General features: G+C 41.5%; 2 protein-coding genes across 2 annotated transcripts in view; both read left to right on the top strand.

Annotated features, from left to right (window-relative positions):
• Positions 1–3,700: 3,700 nt before the first annotated feature.
• LOC140929337 (uncharacterized) lies at positions 3,701–5,029 on the top strand. Its single transcript, XM_073379136.1, has one exon. The coding sequence runs from the start codon at positions 3,781–3,783 to the stop codon at positions 4,771–4,773; it is 993 nt and encodes a 330-aa protein (XP_073235237.1). The 5' UTR covers positions 3,701–3,780; the 3' UTR covers positions 4,774–5,029.
• A 1,684-nt stretch (positions 5,030–6,713) lies between these two features.
• LOC140930362 (uncharacterized) overlaps positions 6,714–24,014 on the top strand; it is a 39,488-nt gene continuing 22,187 nt past the window's right edge. The window contains exons 1-14 of the mRNA XM_073380044.1: positions 6,714–7,087; positions 9,057–9,128; positions 9,639–9,710; positions 10,577–10,728; positions 11,582–11,809; positions 12,564–12,784; positions 13,847–14,018; positions 14,768–15,096; positions 16,336–16,486; positions 17,704–18,081; positions 18,957–19,247; positions 20,509–20,793; positions 21,679–21,939; positions 23,138–23,311. Coding sequence (XP_073236145.1) covers positions 6,894–7,087; positions 9,057–9,128; positions 9,639–9,710; positions 10,577–10,728; positions 11,582–11,809; positions 12,564–12,784; positions 13,847–14,018; positions 14,768–15,096; positions 16,336–16,486; positions 17,704–18,081; positions 18,957–19,247; positions 20,509–20,793; positions 21,679–21,939; positions 23,138–23,311 — 2,980 coding nt within the window. The 5' untranslated portion in view covers positions 6,714–6,893. The remainder of the gene's footprint in view (positions 7,088–9,056; positions 9,129–9,638; positions 9,711–10,576; positions 10,729–11,581; positions 11,810–12,563; positions 12,785–13,846; positions 14,019–14,767; positions 15,097–16,335; positions 16,487–17,703; positions 18,082–18,956; positions 19,248–20,508; positions 20,794–21,678; positions 21,940–23,137; positions 23,312–24,014) is intronic.

Below are 24,014 nucleotides of genomic sequence, written 5' to 3'. Positions count from 1 at the left end.
GTATGGCTGCTTGTCAATGCCTGGATGCCTTTCCTTTAACTTTGGTGAAGATGTCAGGCTCTGTGAGCTTAACAATTCATCCTCAACAAAACACCTTCGAGACTTCACTGTGCGACTTGGTTTCGTTTATGTTCATTGGATTACGCTACCCATAAGTCAGTAAGTCTTCACAACGCTCGGTGCGCAAGGTCCAGTCGGTCTAGACACAGGCGGCCCAAATGTAGTATGTGTCAAATGAATATATTAACATTCGTCGAAAGTCCCATGAACTAAAATTGTCCAAAAGTCAAAATATAACAAAACAAAGCTAAGATACCTTTAACTGAACGTATCCTAAGATACCTTTAACTGAACGTATCTCTTGTCTTTCGTCTTACTCTTGAGCAAACGATATAGAGAAATTCAAATCTGCGGAGATGGTTAGACAAAAATGTTTAGCGTCGAGGCAATCAGTAACACAAACATTTCTTCAAAATCACACAAATGCTATTCCTTTCATCAAGAAATATGTAGACGAGTTACAGCCATAATTTTTCTTGATTGACAGGGTCAATATTCGGAGAGAAACCATTAGCTATCAAGACCGACAAGCCCAAAACTGTATATATACCACTCAATTATTATCGTTGACATTTTAAACAAACCTCTCTTCTGCGTCGAGAAGTTTTGGCCGTATTTATGTTATCTCGAGGAATGGGTGTTGTGAATCAGAAGAATTCTTCGCACAGGTCAGTTAAGGCCCGTTTCCGAACGTCGTTGTACTGCCGTGCCGAGCTAAATCGATTGAATGAAATTCGACTTTAGCACGGCAGTAGCTAGCCTGAGAAAACATCCGTTTCTTCTCGGTCTTCGTCGATGGAGACGTTTCGCGCGTTTCCTCCTCGCGAAACTTCCCCGGCAGCGAAGAGCGAGGAGAACCCGGGGGGGGGGGCACTTGGGTATTTTTTGGGTGGGTATGTGCCACCCGGGACTCCAAATTGGCACTCCGTTCTAAAAGAAAAATTCCCCTAAAATTGATACCCCGTTCTAGAAATGGGCCCATTTTTTACACCCCGTTCTAGAATTCGCCGTAAAACTGATACCCCGTTCTAGAAATGGGCCAATTGTTTATACTCCGTTCTAGAAAGTCTGTAAATTGAAATAGCCCTGTTTTTTAAAAAGATATTTCTTTATTTGTTCGACTTATACGTCAAATAAATGCTTCTTCATAATCAGCAACAATTTTAAGCAGAAGATAAAGCCGCGATCCACAATTTTTTATACCCCGTTCTAGAAAACGCTTCTGAAATAGATACCCCGTTCTAAATCAGGAGCTTCAAAATCACGACCCCGTTGGGCGGCACATACCCGTATAGGTAATGTATGGGAGTACCCCCCCCCCCCCCCGGGGAGGAGAAACGGATGTTTTCGCAGGCTAGGCAGTAGCGCGACGTTTGAAACCAAGTCGAGTGCGACTGCCGTGTAGCACGGCAAGCTTTGCCGATTGCTACACGACAGTAGCTCGACTTGGTTTCAAACGTCGCACATCTGCTGTGCCGAACTCAATTCATAAATTATACATACATTAGAAGTAATATATCAAACATGAGACGCTGTGTTTCATCACCAGATGAAACACCGAGAAGAGAGTTGAAAATACGACGCGTAGCGGAGTATTTTTGACGAACTTCGAGGTGTTTCATCTGGTGATGAAACACTGTGTCGAATGTTTGATATTTCTTCTCAAACAAAATCATTTTTGAAGGAGAAATTAAGGATGCAAAAATGAGCAGTTTTTCATCCGATATCCAAACACTCATTAAACATTAATTTCCTTTGAATTTTCTTTGTGAATTATTAATGAGTTTGAGAACACATTTTAAAAGTTCACTAACCGCTTTTTTTTATTTTAAGTTTTGTTTTCCGCAACAGCTATTTTATTCGACTGAGTTAAATTCGACGTCTAAAACCAAGTAGTGCTACAGCCGTACTGAAGAACGGCAATAGCACTACGTTTGGCCTTTTTAAGTCTAACTTAGTTGCTTGTTATTACTATTGTTGTCGTCACTGTTTGACATTTAGAGTTTAAGTAAATCGCGATAAGGACTAAGCGCAGCTACAAAAAAACAACTCTGATGAAAAAAACGGCGCTAAAATTCTTCTTGCCGGAGCCTTGTAAATGCGTTTGTGGGTGCTGCCTCGTCCATGGACGAAGGGCGAGCGGTAGATTTTTTCTGTTTTCTGCAGCAAAAGTGAGCAAGGGAGCGAGAACTCGACTTGTTTCCCCTGCAAAAAATCGCATCAAGTGACGTCATTTTGGCGCGAACTATTTGCGTCCCTGTCTCGTGTGTTGTCGCGTGCGTGTGTCGTCGCGAGCTGTCAAAGTATGTCAAAACAAATAAATAACGGGAAAGAATTCGGAAAAGAGAAAGTAAATAAAGGAATGTTCAATACAAAAAACGAACAAAAGTGACATGTTGTGATATTTGCGAGCTTTGTCTCCAGACGTTTCGGGCTCGTTGCAAGGTTTGCACACGCCATGAAAGAAAACATAAAAAAAAAATAGGAATTTTGTAGTGCGCACGCTCAAAAAAAAACAAGTCGGTAATGTTTTTTCGCTCCGTGGCTGCCAGGAAAATCCGACCTTGGTAAAGTACTCAAATAGAGGAACGTAATTATAAAACGCCCCCTACAGCTTTGTATTTGAATACGAGCGATAAAACGAAATCGAAAAAAAGCCCGCAAAAAATACACAGTTCAAGTGATTAAGTCACGTTTCATGTGGAGTGATCGGGTTTGATTAACGGCGCATCAGTAAAACCGTTGGTGATCGGATAGAACCTACAGGAGGAAAATTCCTCATGTAAATTTGGCGCGCTGCAGGGGATAAAAGTCCTTCGCGCTGGGACCAACTAACCACTTATGTCTAGGATCGATCTTGTTAGCAAAATTTGCCAACAAGTTCTTTTCGCAATTGCCGCAAAAAAGATTTAAAGAAGACTGTTATAAGAAAAGTATAGAAGAAATAGCAAATTTCGCAAAAATCGCAAAAGTAACAAGAATTTTTCTTGCTATGTGAAAAGATTGAGTAACAAATACGGCAAAAAAAGAAAGAACATCGAATTTAACAAAATTCTATACTTACAAAAAGAAAAGGTCAAGAAGGGCTTCGAGAAGTCCGCAAATTTCCCAAAAATCGCAGAAGTAACAAGAATTTTTCTTGCTATGTGAAAAGACTGAGCAACAAATATGGCAAAAAAAGCAAGAACAACAAATTTGACAAAATTCTACACTTAGAAAGAGAAAAGGTCAAAAAGGGCTTCGAGAAGTCCGCAAGTTTCGCAAAAACCGCAAAAATAAAAACTATTTTCCTTGCTATGTGAGAAGATTTTATTACAGCATTTTGGAAAGAAAGATAACTGAAACAGCCCTTGACAGTCAAGATTATAACCAGAGAGAACTAAGATGTCAAAGTAAGCAATCTGTTTCGAAAGAAAGACAAGTAAGTGTAAATTCGTTTTCACCGTTCACAGAAAAGAGAAAGCGAAAAAATCCTTTTGAAGTGGATGAAACAAAAACTCTGGACTTAGATTATTGACAATCAATTTAATACTACTTTTGAAGGTCCATATAGTAACTTTAGTTTCTGAGACGTTTTTATGTTCGTTACACAGAATATCCGGTTTCATTCTCTACACGCTAGTCTTGGTCGTCGCGACCTGTGTTCAAAGTCTACACACGAGAGATGATTTTCGATCGTCCTATTTAACGACGTGGGAAGAGCACGCCTTACTGGGTCACATGATAGTGGCTAATACGGGGCGGGATATTACTTCTTGCCTTCATGGCTGCTTGTCAACGCCTGGATGCCTTTCCTTTAACTTTGGTGAAGATGTCAGTCTCTGTGAGCTTAACAATTCATCATCAACAAGGCACCTTCAATACTTCACTGTGCGTCCTGGTTTCGTTTATGGTCACTGGATTACCCTAGCCGTAATTCAGTATGTCTTCACAACGCTCTGTGCGCAAGGTCCAGTCGGTCCAAATAACGCATCCGGGTATGTGGGAACGTCCCTCGAGGGCAAAGTCCAACTTAATAATGGCATTCAAGAGTGGACAGTTCCTTATACAGGTATGTATTCCATCGAGGTGTTTGGTGCTTCAGGAGCGAACGGGACCTGTACTAACTGTTCAGGTTGGAAACATGGAGGGCTGGGAGCAAGAATCGCGGGATTATTTGAACTGAGACTTGGGCAGAAGCTAAAGATATTGGTTGGACAACAGGGACAGGTCAGCTTTGATTTCCCAGAAAAACCAGGAGGAGGTGGTGGAGGCACATTTGTCACACTTATCGACAATTCGCCACTACTTATTGCCGGAGGGGGAGGAGGTGGAAGTATTTCATTGGACGGCGATCCCGGGCAAGCTGGGCAAAATGGAACAAGGAACGGCGGCGCATCGGGGTCTGGAGGTCGGAAAACAAATCCAGGAATAATATCTGGGACTGGAGCGGGCTTATGGGGCGATGGTGAAGGTATGTTTGGGCAGGCACGCAGCTTCAGAAGTGGTGGCCAAAGTGTCCAAACAATCGGCTCATTAGGGGGATTTGGTGGAGGGGGCTATGGTTTGGTTCTCCCCGGGGGGGGAGGCGGATACTCCGGTGGAGGAGTGGAAGGGACTTTCGAAATAGGAGCCGCAGGAGGAGGAGGCTCCATAAATAACGGCTCCGCGCAGATAAACGAGAGCGGGGTTAACAAAGGAGATGGGAAGGTCATTATAACTCTCAGCACTTAAAAACTCGAGCTGTTTCAGTTCACCACTTTCCTAATGAAACATGTCAGGAACTTTTTGCCGAAGACGGATAAGAAAACTATAAAATGTAGTTCAGTAGTCTTTATGGTGATATGGTTAAGGAAGACGAAATAAAAGAGATATAGAGGAATATACCTTGTCTAGTTCTTTCAGGTAGTCTACGTAAGAACTCACTTAGCTCATTCGACTGTGGCTGGCTCTATGATTAAACGAAGAGGATAGTTTCTCATCAAACTTCATCAACAAAAATCACGGATTATGGGAAAAATAGACCCTTTTCCTGACAGAGGCGGCGAAGTGTTTTGAAACGTGGTGGGGGGGGGGGGGGGGCGGGGATGCTTATCTTCTACTAAGCCAAGATGCTCTTTGCGTTGTTTGTTGGCACGAGCAATCTTCACAGTGTTTAGTGTGTCCGTAATCGATTTGCAACAATGCATCAGTAGGTAGTTGAGGGTTCAGGCGGTTCTGACGGCTCTGCTTCATTGTGCTTCTTTGGTAGTCCTTGAGTCGTCTGAGGACAGAAAATGTGCGCTCTGAAGTCGCTGATGTCACAGGTATTGTCAAATACATCCGTAAAAGTTTTTTTCGGCTCAAAACGGGGGGGGGGGGCTCTGCCCTACCCAATTTTTTTTTTGAGGGGGCTACGGATACCCCTGCCCCCCTACTTCTCCGCCTATGCCTGAGTCAGACTGAAGTAAAATATATGAACGTCATGAACCCTTTTTCCAGAGATAAAGAGTTTGAAATATGATTTTTATACCCTGTTTTAGAGTCAGGCTAGAGAGGCAAAAACCACATGCACATCCTGTTGAGAGGTACATCTGTACACGTACTGAGTGGAACCTCTATATAACTGAACGAAATCCTCGTTATAACGAACGATATTCTTCGCTCCAGAAATTGTATAGGGGCGCCCAAGGTCAATTTTCGGAAATTATCTCTTCGGAAGACGATTTGAGATCTAGAATTTTCGCGAACATTTGTTGTAAAACTTCTTGCCTGCCTGCCTCTCCCAGGATTTTCGAACATCTAAAAAATGGTATAATTCCCTATTTCTAACGGATTTTTACCCTAAAAAGGTCGCCTAGAATTTTCGGGAGCCATTTTTCTGGCTGAAATTTTCGAAAAGGTAAGTTTTGATCCCTCTAATTTTCGGATCACTAGACTTTCAGCTTGGAAATCCGAACAGATGAAAAATTTTTAGGGGATAAAAATATGCCTATATCTACCGTTTAAATACTAAAATACGTATAACAATGCTATGTGGTTTTGAACTATATTCTCGTTGGGTGCCCCTGATTGTAAAATATGTTTATAGAAAAGAACCTTGATATAACGAAACGAAACCTCGTTATATAGCGAACATATTTTCGCAGTCCCTTGGCCTGTCGTTAAATTGAGGTTCCACTGAAGTCCCACCCGACCTCAAAATCTCCGCAGCCTTTTTAGGCTTTTTTAATTTCGGCATCTGATGAGCCTAGTTTCGATTGTGTGAGCTCCGTTCCTCCTAAAGTCCCAAACTTTTTTCCCGTCAAGCTATTGGATTTGCAGTCTAGGTATCAATGTCTATGCAAGCCTTAACTTGGATTTTACCATTTCGCACCTTCCTCTCTAAAAAAGATGGACTCAACCGCATACTGTCCACACGTTTCACGGATCGATTTCACTAAGTACTGTTTCGATGTCTTTCCGCTATGCCCGCAACTGGAATACAATTCATTCTTCTTGCGAGGGTATCGATATCAAGCGCCATCTTTAAAAGTAGATTTAATAGCTATAGGTGATAAATGTTTACTTCCTTTAGTTTTCAAGGAAGCAAAAGAATTGCGTTACGCGGCTATCAGATAAAGTCACGCTACCTTGTTGACACCATTAACCTCTCGATCTCGCGATCACGTTCAAGAAATTGCTCTTTAATTTCTTCTCGGGTAATATTTCATCGTCTAGTAACCGTGGAGATTTCATTTAAAAGCACAAGAAATTCAGAACTGGCAGATTCTAAAGTCTTATTGTTTTGGAGAGTTCATGAAAATTACATCCGAGTGTTTGTTTGAGTAGTGATTTGCATATGATAATTGACGCCTCTATTCACTGAAACAAACATGGCGCTTCGCTTGCTGTTGTGGCTTGTTGTTTTTATTGTTCCTTCTCCAAGTTTTGCTTGTCCAACGAAATGTTTATGTACAGAGCAGGGCAGCAGAGGATCGGCAGACTACAAAAGGATTGTCGATTGTGCAGGAAAACTCGGTGATTTGAATAGTATTCCTTGGGACATACCAGATGACACAACGAATCTGTGAGTGAACTGTTTTTGCGTCCGTAAATATTTTATCATGTTACTTTATTTTTATTATCAGGTGGGGTATTTGGTGCTTATATTTTACAGTTCTATGTTAATATTTAATTTAAATCTGGTGCGTAGTCTTCGAGGTAAAATCATGCTACCACGAGCAGTTAGTAAAAATAACGGTTGTTACTCGACGCTATATTGCTTGTGAAAATATATCGTCACAAAACTTCGTAAAATTTTCACCTCACGTTCATCGTACATTTTCATTTTTTAAAAGCAATTTGTCGTAATTTCGTCTTATTTTGTACTATGAATCTGATGAATGTCGCACAGGGCACAGGCATACTCTGTAGATTTCCCGCTGTTTTGAGCTATTGTAGTTCGAGCTTGATTCTGAAAACCGAAAACTGCTAAAACGATCAAAACAACTTACAGCACAAATCAGCAAATCTGTAACCAGCCACATAACTTTCGTTACCTATTTTAAATTCCTCGAATGGAAGAGATAAATTTGAAATATATTCTCTGCGTCCAAAATTTTATTCGCGTAACAAACAGGATACCGTAAAGGAGATAAATAAGTCGTCGATGATAATAAATATGACAGTTCGTGCTAGTTTGATAGTTTGTAACTTTCACACTGTGTTTTATTTGAAAGTTACATCTCATCTGAAATGAACAACTTCAAAGTTATTTTAAAACCTAGTGAGGAAATCTTGAAAAACCTCTTCGCTGTAGAGGGCTTTTTATTATTTTTAGCCTATTCGCACTATCCAGGTATATTTGTGTTCTTTATTCAAATTTTCTTTTTTGGTGGCCTGAAAGTCAAACGCACGCGTTCAAAAATCCGGTTTATACCATATAGAATATTTTATTACATTTACAGTAACATTAGATCAAAAAGTTTTTAATCCATTGTTCAGTGGTCGATGATGTACGTGTTTAATGGTCCGTTTTAATCTCTTCCGAGGTTAAAACCATGGGAATGCAGACCTTCCCAACTTAATAAAAGAATATTATCATATCAGGTATTTATTGTCCTCGAGTTCCGAGATAAAGTCGAGTTATTAAATCGCGTGTCTTTCCAAGTGCTAGTAACTAATCAACGCCAAAGGGGTACGATTGATTATTGTACCCGAGCCAACCTCACCGCGTACGTGACAATGCGCATTTTCTTTGTGCCAATATCATGAATATAGCGCTTTGATAATCGTCCAAAATGTTGGGCCAGTATTGGTGCGATATATTTAGTCCAACTTTCTCCTGCTTCTATTTACTTGAATCTTATATTAACTTTGCTGTGATAGTCAAGCCAATACACGGCCCGTAGTCACTCAATTTGTAGGCGGTGTGCATCAGCTTTTGATCGTGAGTTGTTTTTCTATCCAAGGCGTTATTTTTATGTTTCTAAGTCAAAACTGTTCCATTTAAAAAAACTGCTTTGATAATATCAGCCTGGAAAAGGGTAGATTTTCATCCAAGTTTCATTTTACATGTAACAACTTCCCAGCAACTTGTAAAAGGTGTTTATAAAGATCATCTTGTAAAATTTAACGCGTCATTAAACAACATGATTAGTTTCCTAATAAAATCTTTTTTTTTTTCTTTTAACACTTACTTTAAACAAATTATAGCTGCAATCAATCTTATCTGAATCACGGGTGTATCATAAGACATTCAAATTTCAAAACATGCGTGTTATAAATTTGACGATTCTGCCTGAAAACTATTCTACAAAGCTTCTGAGCTAATCTCTCCTTTCCTTGCTGTTGTAACATATTGAACCACGTTTAGTGGCATTTGCATGATATTCGTGAATAGGTCTTTAAATAATGTAAGAGAAAGCCTCCTCATTTATACTACTACCTTACCCTACTCTAGACGGGCATCACAGCCCCCGCTCCCGACACTGATCTACTTCTGCTATTTGAAACGAGTATTTTGAAATATGTTTTCTTATTTTTACTGTTTATAGAATCCTAAAGGACAACAAAATTGAACAACTCAGTGAGCAAGCCTTTAAGACCTTAACAAAACTTGTTGTCTTGTAAGTGAAAAGTCCATTGACTCCCAGTTCGCTCGTTCATTTATTTCTATTTTAATATAAAACCTTGTTGCCATCTGTCCACAGACTTTTTTCTTTTCTTTTTTTTTCGAGGAATTTCAGGACCACAACCAGTCTTACGCTGTCGGACAAGAGATCCCACACGCGCGCTTTTTCGACTAGAATGTCTGTAGACAGGCTACCATGTTAAACAATAGAACCATGCGATGAGAATTATAAAAACCAAGTTGGCATTACTGAAAAACAAGCAACCGGTGCCTTATGAAGTTGGAGAACATACGATCAGCCGTACCAAAAGCGGAGCTAAAAGCACGTGACTTGTGCCGTCAAGTGTGGGACTGTGGGCAGAACAAGCAATATGCACTAAGCATAGACCTAATGCAAAAACACAACCAGCGCTGAACCATTGCTGAGAAATACACCTAAGCGCTTAAAAACTTGTAACACCGTTTCGTTTAACAACCGTTTCGTTTAAATCTGTTTGCTTTTCAGAGATCTGAGTAACAACCGTATTACAGCAGTAAGGTCGAAGATTTTCAGCTACCTACCGGCTCTAAAAGAATTGTAAGTACTAGTGGCGGTTTCCGCTTGTGGGTTTCGTTTCTTCCTTGATAGTTTGTCCAAAAAGATTTGTAGACTACGAGTAGTCCTCCATTTTTCCTCGGGGATAGTGGAGCGAGCGAAACGCGATCACGCGTGAAAATCACCCCACGCGTGTCGCCTTTTCTCGCGTAGGGTGATTTTCACGAGCGCTCGCGTTTCGCACGCTCTACTATCCCTGAGGAAAAATGGGGGACTACTCGTAGTCTAAAAGTTTTGTCGCCACTGCAGTTTCTGTTAGTATTTTTCGCTTATATATCAGTCTTTAAGGAAACTTGTCAATGTTGAAGGTGCCGAAAATCAAGCAACTGGTCATTGGTGCGGCCAATGCCCCCCCCCCCCCCCCCCCCCAACACACGCCTCGAAGTGAAAAACTCGTTTTTTCCGGGGCTGTGGAGGTTACGGAAAGAATTAAGCATTAAGTTGGAGCCAAGCTAAGAGAGAAAACACATCAGCCTTATCTTGATTATTGGTTTTTGCTCCTAATTAGTCTTGAAAAGTTAGTTTGTTGTGTCAGAAGTCTTTAGACCTTTATAGCAAGAATTCGAAAACTTCTGTCGCCAATTTTCTGGTCTGTAGAGAGATTTGCAGATGAGTGTCGTGACACCAACAGGCTGGGACGTAAGTAACTACTCTGACTTGGGAAATCGCCAAACCAATCAAAACCTGAGGGAAAATGATGGAAATCTCCTGTAAGAAAGTCACGTTTTTTTTATTATTTTAAACCTGATTGGTTGAAAAAGTGGCGCGAGAAAGCGTGACAGAGTAAATCTTTCTTTCCACATGCAAGTAAAGCGTGCCCTAAATCGGATCACTTTTTGCATTTACAGGTACTTAAGTGGAAACCAGTTGACCTGCGACTGTAAACTGTATGGAGTGTTCAATGCTTCGCAACACTTACCAACATTTACAGGAACTTGTTTCAAGCCGGATGAATTGCGCGGCAAGAATATAAAGTCACTCAAGCTGTTGGAATTCTGTCGTAAGTACTTTAAAAGCGGCACACAGACTACTGGCGGGAAACGTATGAAAGAGTTTCCTTTTTGTGGCATGTCAAGACCTCAGACCTCGAGGGGACAATAATGACAACGCGTGCTGTTCCGGCACAAACTCCAGTGGGCTTGAGTTTTCGACATGTTTCGAAGCCCAGTTAGTATTTATTTTAGGTTAAGAATCGCAGCATATGAAATCTCGGTATGATAACTAACCTAATCGTCTCTTTTAAACCTCTACACAGCTAAGTATATAACATTTTTACATATAAAATAGCCATTGGCCTAGGGTTAGATACATTATGCAAGCATAATCATGTTTTGGAGCATCGAGCATAATGCCCATTATTTTCAGCAAAAAGAGAATGATAATGAAAAAATATATATATTTCCGTAACTATGATGAGACATTTTTACTTCCAAGTGCTTTTAGTAAGGATAAACGTATTTCAAGGTTTGATTGCTGCTTTCAATGTCTTGTTGCAACGTTGCATCATTTTGTTAGGCTGCTAATTGTCTATCCATAGCTGCCAGTTCGAAATTTGTAACTGATGCAGTAAAATGTTATATTCATGTCTGCGGGAATGGATAAGGGAATCAAATACAGCCAAGATCAGTCGAGAAAAATGGTACTTTTCGAGCATAATTTTAAAGCATAATGGTGTCGTTTTGAGGGTGACACCCAAAAGCATAATGCTCAAATTTTCGAGCATAATATATCTAACCCTACATTGGTCCGGAAAAGTTCTTACTCTTATACAAGCCCTTGCTTTTATATGTCATGGATGATTTTGTTCACTCCTATTCTGTTTTTTTTTTTGTTGTTGTTGTTTCTTGAAACAGGTGGCTGTGACGCGGAAAAAGCGCAAACAAACGCGGATGCTGACGGAGAGTACTTCATGCAAATCGGCACGGACTGTGATACGCGTGTGCGCTTGTATTGTCGAGGAATGAGCACGGATAGTCCTACAGAGTACATTTCACTCCTTTCTGGTCCGAAAGACAACTATGCCTATGTGTATGGCTACAAACAACCTTATGCATCTAGAGAAGAGTGCGTAAAGGCAGACGGTAAGTTTGTGTTCGCTTTTTGCGCGGCAATACTGTTGTAGTAAGATTAAGAAGGTTTTTTTGGCTAGTACGAGGATGCTCGAAAAACTGGACCAAATTTCGTCCTTCCATCCCATAGTGTAATTCGACACAACTATAACTTAGTCACACGTGCCAACTCAAAATGTCTCTTTAACGTTGTTACCCTTATCAAAGTGTGTTTTCTTCCCTCTTTCAACTTGTACTTATACCATTCATGCAATATTATCTATCAAGGACGCTAGTCGAGGAAGGGAGATTAGAAAAAGTGAAAGGCGTATGTTCTCTGTAAAATGAAATAGTGCATTTGCGATTTCATCTGTTAGAGAGCTTTAGATTCAAGGACGAGGACAACATTTCTGCGTATTCTCAAAAATAGTCACCCTTGAATAATTTTACTTTATTTCACCTGAAAAGTTAACACGGCTATTTTTGTTGCAGGAAGTTAAGCCCTGCCCCAATCGCAAAGTAAAAAATATTTGATAACTTTTTCCTGCCACTAAAACTCGTAGTAGAAGGTCGACGGCTATCGCGTTTTCCCGCCAAAATGACGCTGGTTCCCGCGCGGATTTCAAAGGTCTCCATCTACTGTGATGATAAGGCGTCATTCACTTCTTTCTTTACGAATCGAGGCTGAACGTCATGAGCGTCAGCAAAAAAGGCTATAGCACAGGGACAACAAGCTTTTTTTCAGGGTAGGATTTTTCATACTTATATATTTTTTTTTCTCTGTTAGGGGCCTCAGCTTACTCGGAAGCTGGATTCACAAACTTCACTAAAGTTCGTCTGGATCTCAGTACCATGACCTTTGTAGCTGACGACTTCCATTACTCAACAACAAGCTCTGGTAAAAAGATCAAATATGGCGAAGCTGGGGATTGCTTTTCTGCTAGTAAAGAGTACTGTCGCAAAGGAGAATTTAAAATTGATCTTACAGGAACTGGCTTTCGTCTAAAGGCGAGTTTTCTTATTATAAGTAATTCCTATGAAAAATAGAAACGAAAGTCTTATTTAAAAGAAGGCACATTTCTCTTCCTCATTTGTGAATAGTTTTCTTCAGAATTGGAATAACGCTGTAAAAAGGTGTCGTTGGTGTTAGTGTACTCAACAGTAGTTTTAAATACGAAATTGAAATACTAAAAAGAGAATCACGTTCGCAATTGCTAGGGATACCCGTTTTCTAGCTTGCATAGCAAGCTTTTTCAATCGCGTTTTTGGGCAAAAGTTGGAGCGAGAGTAAAAAAAGTTAAAGAGGGGGGAAGGGAAGGGAAGAAGAGGACACTATTCTCCCCTCTCCTCCCCCATCATTCCCTTTTTTATGCTCTCGTCCCAATTCCCCACTCCAGAAACTATAAGGGGAATGGGTACAAGCTTTCGGTGCAACGATCTCTGGGATCGTTCGGGTGCACAAGCGTTACTTCTGATTGGTGGATGGTATCCAAGGCAACCATTAACCCATCTCCCTATAGTTTCTAGAATGGCGAATTTATTCGACGAACTCGCGCCTAAACGCTTGCTACGCAGGCTACCAGTTTTCTTAAGATTATAAAATTTCTTTCAGCAGGACTTTCGTTTTCGTGTATTTTAAAGAGTTGGTGGACCTAAGGGAGAGACCTGGGGAGTCAGCCCTCGCTCCTTAAGTTTGAGACTAAACCGAGGCCTTACTTTGGATACACCATAAAACGTTTCATTTACAATACAAATTGCAATAATAGAACCGTCATCTTCGGTTTGTTCTATATGTTAAGGTACAAAGACCCAGGGTGTCGGTTGTAAGAAGACAATTCAAATGACATAACTTACCGCTTTCGGTCATTTTCTTTATTTTAAACCTGGCACTCCAAAACAAAGAGGGTTAAGGTGGATTTCCCGTGCATTCAAGCAGTCGTTAATCACACTTTGTAGATGATAATCAGTTAATTTTGGCTTTATTACTCTTTTTGTACAAAAAGTGATAGAAATCATTCAGTTTATGGGAAAGTTGCTTGTCTCATCCTTAATTTTGATTTGGCCTTTTAGGACGACGTGGTCTGGGAACCATACGGCACTCCGTCAGGTATGAAGAATCTGCTAGACGTCGATGAGGATCGCAGGCGCGTGTTTGGAGAGTGCGGGGGCTACTGTGGAGGTTGCAGGGCTCGTGGTGGAAAATTAAAAGTGGAAGTGGAAAACTGTCAGAAGGGGTTCGAATGTAAGACATGTGCTGCCTGTCAACCTTTTTTAAAACAGTGAAAGGCTAAGAATGTAGTGTTTCCCTTATTGCGTTCGACGTTAGGAGAACGCAACACCTAATCTTGGAATTCCTTGGTTATCCTGGGGTACACGGGGTTGAACTTTTCAGCTAGATTTTTTCGTCGTGTGTCCGCATTTTGGGCGCCATTTTGAATTACGTCATAATGCGCGTGCGCATCACTCTGGCTCGGTCAAGCTCAATCAAACGATGCAACTGGGCGTCGAAAGCACAGAGATTTATTAGTTCGGCGAGGGAATGAAATTCGAAGTTGTTTTTTAAAGCATAATTATACTGATAATCTATGCCATCCTTTTTTTGGAAAAGCACGAGCGCCAAAACCAAAACGAAACTGGAACTTCGATAAATCTTGGAACCACAGCAAACCGCGTCCAACCAGCATGACTGCACATTTTTCGAAAAAGGTTTGATTCGCCACTTTAAAAACGAGGAGACTGGCCGAGTTGACTTTCGTAAGGACTTCTGGGGCTTACTTGGGACAGAGAAGAATTGGCCAATAGCTGACCGGCCTGTCCCCAGTAACGATCGCATAAACAATTGCGGGACACAGTTCGGCACCAGTCCCCTTATCGTTTCTAAAGGGGTGAATTGCAGATAACTCGAATCCATTTAACATAGGAAAGGTGGACTTTATTGGTTAATTGATTCATTGATCAAACACAACTGATTTTCTCTTATTGCCCTTGCAGCTTGTTATAAAGGTCTTGGAATGGAAGATCGCTCCATTATAGACAGCCAAATTACAAGTTCAACCTTCAAGACTGACGGAAGCAAAAGTTACAGACCAGAGTATGGCCGATTAAACAACAAACCTTCAGGGCTGATGGGTGGGGCATGGTGTGCGGCAAGATCGGACACGTCCAAGTATCTTCAGATTGATCTGAAAAAGGAGATGACTCTATCTGGAATCGCTACACAAGGTCAAAATGACGAACCTAACTGGGTTGCAAAGTATTCCATTGAGCACAGCAAAGATGGAAACTATTGGCAACCTTTCAAAGAATTTGGAATTAAGAAGGTTTGTGCTGGTTCTGTTGTTATCACACTTCAATAGCGGGATGGTTGGCCTGTGCACTGTCATTTAAAGCGGAAAACATTATGAAACGGGACGAAATTTCTCGTGCGCATCCTAGTCACAAGGCCTTCTCGGCTCGGTCAAACCTAGACTCTACCGTGAGCTGTAGCGGCGACCGCACTCTTCCAGACTTCGCGTGTAGAACGGGGCAAGAAGAGAGAACGCCTAGGGACTTGGCTGCATTGTGCGAACACGTTGTGTTCAGTATTGATGGGCGGGACAATTCCCTGATACTACAACCAGTCTCCGAGAACTTTAGACTGGTCTTATAAGATTCATAAGATTTTACGTTTTGTTGGTTTTCGTAGGAAATTTTTCGAGAATTGCGCCCGTAAAACCAACCTTTTCGCCTCTCTCATTTTCTAAGGGAAACGCCCTGGGTACGAGGTTGCAGTAATACCTGACGAGAATTTTCTCAGGAAAGGTACTCTAACACCAACGCTGCTAAAACAGGTTATACTATTTTGCGCTTTTTCTCAGGAGCGGTACTCAGATCTCTAACAACAACTCTGCTAAAACAGGTTATGGTATTTTGCGCGTGTTTATTTTCGCCAATGAGCCAATATGGCTGGAACTGAATGGACAGTAAACGAGACCAATGTTCTTAAAGTCGTTTACAGTCAGTTCCTCAAAGAAATAGTTGGAAATTTGATAAATGATAAAAGAATTTCCTCTTAGGTGATCATTTCGTTAATTCTGAATACCATTTTTATTGATGATGTATGGATATTGTTAGGAGAAAATTGATGTTGGTCACTCTTTGGAGTTAAAGGGGTAATTCCAAAGCAGTTTAGCCGCAGCCCACTGCTCTTTATAACGATAACTCGGGTGCGCAAGCTACAACCCCGGACAAAACCTGTTGAAGCAAATCGCGAAAATGCCTATTTTTTCCTGTCATCCTGGCAAAAACTGAAACCTCCGCCAAATGAATGCCCGATTTCCCCCCTCCCCTTATCCAAAGTTGTTTAGGATAGCATGGCAATTACACACGTTGGTTTGTAGTCCAAGACAACTTTGAGTATGGGGTGGGGAAGGAGGCCTAGTTTTTCTGTTTAGAGGGGACGGGAGTAGGACGCAAAAGTTAGAAAATAGATGGAATTGTCTCAACAGTTTTGTCCGGGGTTGTAGCTAATGAAGTTGATTGCAAAAAAGTTAACGACGGTTCCTGTTCGTTACTTTCAGGATTTTCAAGGAAATGTTGACCAGAACAACGTGGTGAGTCATTGGTTCAATCAGCGGTTTCGTGCACGCTACGTGAAAATTGTACCAAAGTTAATCAGTAGTCCCACGAACTCAATCTGTATGCGCGTTGAGCTCTACGGATGCGTTACAGGTAAAAACATCTTGTGAATTCCCGTAGAAGTAGCCTGTTCCAGACTTCAAGATAGAAATTTGCCGAGTTTGGGAAAACTGACGCGAAAAATAGGGGGGAGCTGGGGAGAGGGGATCCCGCGCGTCTTATTTTCGCTTAGTTTGTTTTCGCGACGTCCCAACTATCTGAGAGCCTGGCAAAGGCTTTTCTGGGAAACTGCCCACCTACCTCTCCCCTAAGCCAACATTTTGCCTTAAGTGAGAAGCAAGTGTTAATGTTGGCTTAAGGAAGGGGTATGTGGGCAAGTGATCCCTATTGTGAGGGACAGTATTTTACCGAATTTAAATCCTTTTTTCCTTCTAACGTACGCTAAACCAACCAGACAAGAATTCAGAATGTTTAACATTGACAAAAAATGAATACGAAATATGCGCTCTTGTCAGAGCAGCGATTTCGTTCTTACCTCGACATATTTAATAGCCTGCAAAGCGGACGATTTTTGCTCAAAATTGTCCAGTTTGTAGGTGCGCTAAGCTCCGACGTGCGAAGCTTTATGCGCGCAAGCCTTCCACATGTGATTCGTGATTCGTGAGAAGAGGAGAATTTTCTGCATCTTTCTCCAGCCCCACTCCACGTTTTGACCCTCGCTCCAGACCTTTCCGTTTGACTATCGCTCGCATTCTTGACCAACCCCAAAAAGAGCTGTTTTCCAGTCTAAACAGAACTTTAACAGGAATTGAAAAACCTGAATGGCAACTTTTAGCTATTGAAGTGTACGAAAGCAATTGGGGGTTAGGAACTCATTTCAGTGATAGTAAAGCGGTGATAATATTAAAAAGCGTTAGAAACTGATAACAGTGAGCTATTAACTTTCGTAGTTTTAAACCCGTATCATCTGAAAAACGGTAAAAATAATTTTCCCTTTGGATTCCAATAGCCTTCGCTATATTTTAAAGTTAGTCTTTAAAATTTTCTTCTAGTGTTGCACAGAGGGTTTGCGTGGTAACGGAACGAACCGCAAACTCGTTCCCAGGGTTTTTACCTCAAAGTGGGAGCGCCGGGGAAAGGGGTGTGGGAACGATGTCGAACTTAGCATCATTGAATAACACTCACATTTACGTATGGGTTCACAGAGGTTATTTTTTTCTATTCCTGACATTGTGTTGCGAAAGAAATGCTTTAGATAATTTAATTGCCTTTTTGAAATTATACAAATGCCTCTTCGTTTTTTTTTGCAGATGTCGTTTCCGTCGTAATACGTAGCTCAACAACGAAAAACTGCTGGAGTCCACAAGCCAGCTCTAATCCTTGCGAACCTGGGGATGGGACCCAGCTCTCATTGAAGTCTTTCTGTCAGGGGGAGGGTGTGATGATGTCTTTGCGCCGTAATGGTTCTATAGCGCACAGTTGTAGTGGAAAGTGCGTGTATCGTAATGAGGGCTCGTTCCTCGCCCTCAGAGATGGACCATGTGATACTTTTACCAAGCGGGAAGAGAATTCTGGAACCTTCTGGCTTATCCACCAAGCCAGTGGCTTGTGTGTCAACTTGGATGCTGCGAACAACTTGGTTTTGTCCAGCTGCAATGCGAAGTATTTGTTTGAGATCACGCAGTCAGGTATGGTCCCAGACAGCGTTGCGTGACGAGACAAAAACGGCTGCGTGAGACCCTTTTTTCCTTCTCATCGTTCCTCGCGCTCTTTTTCTACCTCTCTGCTCAACCTTGAAGTGGCAGAACGGAGGCATCTACGGGGGATTGACAGTAGCCAAGATAGTAGTTTCTTTCCAAATTGTTAAAATAGCGCTGGTATCCACACTCTATCTCCGATAACCACTGGTGGTTGAATTCCAGGGCCCAGTTGTTCGAACGCCGATTAGCGCTTAACCCGGGGTTAAATTTAACCCGGGTTTCTCCTTCTTGTGTTCAAAAGCATTTTCTCGGATAATTTTCTCTGTTATAATTAGAGCTTTCAATCATCAACTTGTAGACAAACAGAATTAAAACTGAACTTCTTTTTAAGCTTTCAAAACTGAATTCAAATTTCGCACTAATCCTGGGTTATCTTAACCCGGCTTCGAACAACTCGGCCCTGATCTATGACGTATTCTACATTACTAGACGTGACCCCCTCCACCCCCAAGGCGTTTAAGAGGGTAGTGGAGAGAGATAGCATAATAATGAGGGGTATAAATGATTGACAACTATCTCATTCATGTCAGAGCAAAGAGATGGCGATGATGATACTCAAATCAATCAACGAGTCAATTGATTCAAAACAATGAAGATGTGAATTTCTTATTTTTGAACTGTGGGATGAAGAAATAAATGTAAGGAAGATCATTGTAGTTGAAGAAACAAGTTATAAATTTCTTCAGGCTTTCTTTTCGCAACTGCATAAGTTGCGTCTTCAACTCGGATGATCTTCCTTAGATTTATTTCAGACTTAGTTCGTTAGAAGGACACAGGCTTATTACTGACTTCTTCTGCCACAGGTCTCCAACCAATTAAGCCGAAGTCCAAAACGGCTAGTGACCAGTACCTCACGCTCAACAAAGCAGGCTGGGTTCATTGTAGCGTTGCCGCAGATCCACGCGCGAAGTTCTTCTGGAGTAAAGCAAACCCCTGGCCATTTGGAGAGCGCCTTGACGAGTTTGAATTTGTGCCATTTTCGAACGGTTCGCTCTTTGTGAGGAAGGCTAAGAAAAGTTATGAGGGTGATTATTATTGCACGGCTGTTAATTCAGGAGGATATGAGTCTACAGACATAAGTGTCAAAGTGGGAGGTAAGAACACGGAGATTAAATTTTTGACCGGTCGAAAACTCGTGTGTTTAGGTGCTCCGTTCACACGTAACTAAGCTAACCTTACGAAAATTTGAACGCTAAAATCGGGGTCCAATTTTTGGCCGGTTAGGCGCACTCAGTTGCACTCAAATTTGACCGGCGTGGTGTACACGCCATAACCGGCTTTATTTTTTGTGCGGGAAAGGCGCGGTTGCATGGATGCGTGGTTACTAAGCTGGGAGCACGCCATTTTGGATTTGCTATAGTAACGCTCTGCGCATGGACAGGTGGTAAAACCGCTGACAAAAGTTAAAATTCGACATGGTTTGTTAGTTCCGTGTGAACAGAGCAAAAAAAATTGAACTGTTCCCATGTGAACGAAGTTTCCGGTCAAATTTTTTAGCCGGTCGAAAATTCGTTCAGTGTCATGTGAACGAAGCCGCGAATCAATTTAGGTTTTTGGGAAACTGCCCACCTACTCCTCCCCTTAGCTAACATTAACACTTACTTTTCATTTAGGGCAAAATGTTGGCTTAGGGGATGGGTAGGTGAGCAGTTTTTTGATTCGCCTAATTAAGGGTATTATCTTGCTAATCTACCGTCGGTCCATTGGTAAACGCACAGAGAAAGGAGTATAGTGCAGAATTCTCTCTTGCTGTTCCTATATTCAAATTAACATGATGATCAACGGAACAGATATTTGTAACTAATATTGTAACCTTGATGAACAACAACATATGCAACTCATTAGGTTCTAAGGAAACAGAAAAAAGTCTGACAGATTTGCTTGGTGCAGAAAACAACCCTATGCCTCTTGTGTTCAAAAGGTAGACAGCGTTATCGACTGGATAAATCTCTATCCAGTTTTCTCTATCCGTAATTGGTTTCCCTGATACTTATCCATCGGATAGTGACTTATCTTGCGGATAGCGCAATCAAACGCATTTCGTCAAACGCCCAGAATCACAAATTACAAATTTAAAAGATAAAAATAAAGTTATCGGAAATCTCCCAAGAGGAGACTAAAACAGAATGATATCATGAAAATTTCAATATATATTCTTTTAATCAAAACGTATCGAAGAAAGGCGCTATGCACACTTGCTTGTTGGCTTTGTCTTTGGTCTATTTCTTCTTTTCGCGTTGCAGTAATGTTCTCGCGTGAATGTTCAGTTTACCTTCTGGTTGGAAAATTGTGTAAATTTCTCAGTGAAAAATAGGCAGATTATTTGTAAGCTTATTGGTTGTTTTTCCATTGCAGAGCCACCCGTTTTTATTGAGGTTCCGAAAGACTTGCAGACTTCAGTCAACAGGACCGCCATGTTTAATTGTAGAGCCAGTATTGGAAGTCAGATCACGTGGTTTAAGCGCATGAAAGGATCTTCTTCGCTATCATCTGTACAGAAGCTGGGCAAGCGTTTTAACGTTTTCCCTAATGGTTCTCTGAAAATACATCCAGTTCAGAAAATAGACGAAGCCTTTTATCGGTGTCGGGCCGAAAATCCAGTAGGATATAATAATGCTTCGGCTTTCCTTCGTGTTCTGGGTATGTACGACTTAAGACCTATTCTCGATTGACTTGGGAGCCTTTAAAAAGCAATGTCACCTAAATTTAGTGCTACTTAGCGCGCTAGCAAGCTTCCCGTCTCTAAAGGCGAGTTAAGCGAGTTTCGATAGGACGCGCGAGCGAGCAGCTCTCGCGTCGCCTTTCCCGTGTCACTCGCGGGTGTCTTCTCACGAAAATTCCCAAAAGGAGATATTTCTCGCAGTCTTAGCGCTACTTGGGAATCCAACGGAAGGGTTTGTGTCAGTGGATATTACAATGGTATACGAACGAAAACTTGACTTAAAAAAACCTTTTAAACCGAAGCATATACAGTGAATCCGCAATAAAACAATTCCACGCTAATATATCCTTAAATTCCCATCGAAGGACCACGGAAGAAAAACCTTTGGTCCAAAGAAAGTTTCAACAGTTTTTGCGAAAAATTGGATTGAAGGAGGCCGAGATATTGTCATTCAAAGCTATTGAATTAAAGGATTTTAGCGTGGACTTTCTGGTTTATCGGCTTTCTAGCTTTTTTCTGCGGAAAAAGGAAAAGGGAAACCTCTCACAAAGGCGGGAGGGATCAAGGGCATACCTGCACCCCCCCTCCCCCCGCCCTTCTCGGTATGGCATCATTCATATAGTAGGGGGAACTGAACTCTCCGACCCTACTCTCCAAATTTTGTACAACCGTACTTAGTTGAAGACACTTTCAAGAGTTTTCGTCTACTAGTATAGTATTATTAGAAAAGACCTGACTCCCACTCTAAGAATTTCCAAATATACTGAGAATATTCGAATGTTTGTAGGCGTCCAAATCTTCGCTTTTTATTATAATAGCTTTGTTTATTGAATTTGAAAACTATCTGTTCTTTTTGTTTCAAGTTCCTCCAAGATTTACAATCGTACCTCGCGATGCCGAGGTGCCATCTGGAAGTAGTCCGATGTTCAACTGCCAAGCGAGTGGGGACCCTGTGCCGATAATACGCTGGAGTAAAACCGGTTGGAGAAAGTCTCCAACCCAGCAACTAAAGAATGGCAGTTTGTTGATTAGGAATATTCAAAAGGCAAACGAGGGACGTTATTCTTGCTTAGCATCCAACATTTTAAAGATAATTAAAAGGGAATTCACTATAACAGTTTACAGTAAGTTTGACTTCTTCTGTTGAGATTCTTGAGGCTCAAGAGAATTAAGTGTAAATCAGTCAATGAGTCATGAGTCATTGGGCGTTTTCCATTCAACCCAAAATTCCGGACATTTTGGTTGGTACATCAAATGGAACGGACCACTTCGGTTTGGTCCGACCGGAATATTCGGGACCGGCTTTAAAGGTAGTCCTCTTCGACCGATCTGGTCATTTTGGGCGGTCGGACCGAGAGGTCCTTTTCCATTTGGCAAAATTATTGTCCCCAGTACCGCTCTTTTGTATCCTGCTTACAAGAACAATAACCAAACGCGCGGTGGATTGGGTCGCGTCTGTGCAACCGGAATGTACCGTTCCACTGGGCACGTGGAATTTCCGAAATTTCAAATCGGAACTTTGTTGAAAGGAAAGCACCCAATATTTCGAATCTCTCGGTTTGGTAGATATAGCGACAAACCACTTCGGTTAACCCTGATCACTAATATCAATATTTATCCCCAATTACTATTGTCAGTGCTTACCCCTAATCACTATGGCGTCTTAAACCAGACCTGACTTATAACTTGACTCATGACCCATTGACACATTTGGCACATAAAACAAGATTTTTCAAGGCTGGAACGTTTATTGTAGTGTTTAAATACCCTGGGTGGCAGGCGTCGATAGGCCGAAAAGGGGAGGAGGGGAAGTAGGAAAAGGTTTGGGAGAAGGGGCCCTTCTCTCCTTTATCCTTGTTCTTTTTTTCTTTCCCTCCCCTCGCCCTTTTTGAGCCTTCCACACAGTCTGTTTTGACCGCTTGATTTCTGACGTGTTGTTTAAGTAGTAAGATCGTGATGTATTTTATCAATTTATTTCTGAAGCTTGCTTACTTGTCTTAAAGCATGACATAATTGTAACAAAATTTAGAAAACGTGTACAGTTATTAAGGTGATGGCTATTAAATCAGGGTGGTAGTTACAATATTATTAGCCACCGATCGCAAAATTTTTTTTCAATCTTTCGAACTATTATCCTGTGATCAGGCGGTCTTTCTTCCCTTTTGTTTGGGAGACGAGAAAAAAAAACGCATGATCGCAGGTTATCAAACTATAATCTACTTCTACCCAGCAGATGTTTCTAAGAATATTTTGATTTTGGTAGCATTTGCTAGAGGCTTAAGATTTTGTAACTGAAATAACGTTTTCTTTGTCAAATCGCAGCCTCATGTAGAATAGACCCTCAACAAAACGCATTCCACGAACCAGATAAGACGTTCTTTCGCGTTGGTGAAAAGGTCACTTTTCGCTGCAATCCTGGGTTTGAAACGAAACAGGATACAAATCTAACTTGCCAAAATGATGGAAATTGGGATAAGAATCTTCCGCAGTGTACTGGTAAGTTTAGCTTGTTCCTGGCGTACAGATAGCAATGATGGTGAAAAGAGAGGGGAGCAGGAAAAAAACATCGAGGGGGCTTAAAGAGAGGGCGTGATTATGCCGTTCTCTTGTTTTTCCCTCTCCCTCTCTGCCGCTTTTGTTTTTCTCTCCGCTCTCTATTTCGCGCCACACTATCCAGTGGCGGAACAGAGTATCGGGGGGGGGGGGGGAAGGGGCGGTCATCAGGACCCTGAGATAAGGGGGGGCGGTCTCAAAACAAACTCAGTTTGGTCTAAAAATAAGGGGGGGCACGGACCCCCTGGCTCCTCCCCTGGATCCGCTACTGCTATTGGAACGTCTGTAAAAGGCTATGGTTACTGATAAAACAATGAAGCAAAGACATATGTTGATAGATTATAATCCCGGGGTCAATACAGAGGAGAAGTGTGACGTCACGTTACCATGGTAGCAAAATTTCTGGATCACAACAATAGGGAGCTTAGGCACCGATGACGGCGACGGCAACAACTGACATTGAGGGACATGGGAACGACTTAGTCAGAAATTTAAATATTCTGATGGCACGGTTTAGAGCGCGCAGAAGCTCGTGGGATATTTTCGGACTATTTATGAAATTGTCGCGGGATTTGCGGCATTCTACGTTAGCTCAGTCGTGGTGTTCGCTTTCGTTTTGTTATGCAAAGTTTCTTTTCCGGTAGTT

The sequence above is a fragment of the Porites lutea genome, chromosome 3 (genome assembly GCF_958299795.1).
Source record: "Porites lutea chromosome 3, jaPorLute2.1, whole genome shotgun sequence".
NCBI lineage: Eukaryota > Metazoa > Cnidaria > Anthozoa > Scleractinia > Poritidae > Porites > Porites lutea.
This window is presented reverse-complemented; position numbering and strand designations above follow the sequence as displayed.

Bases quoted from the DNA above. Each gene is read 5' to 3' on its own strand.
- LOC140929337 (XM_073379136.1), top strand. From the start codon at position 3,781: ATGATAGTGGCTAATACGGGGCGGGATATTACTTCTTGCCTTCATGGC.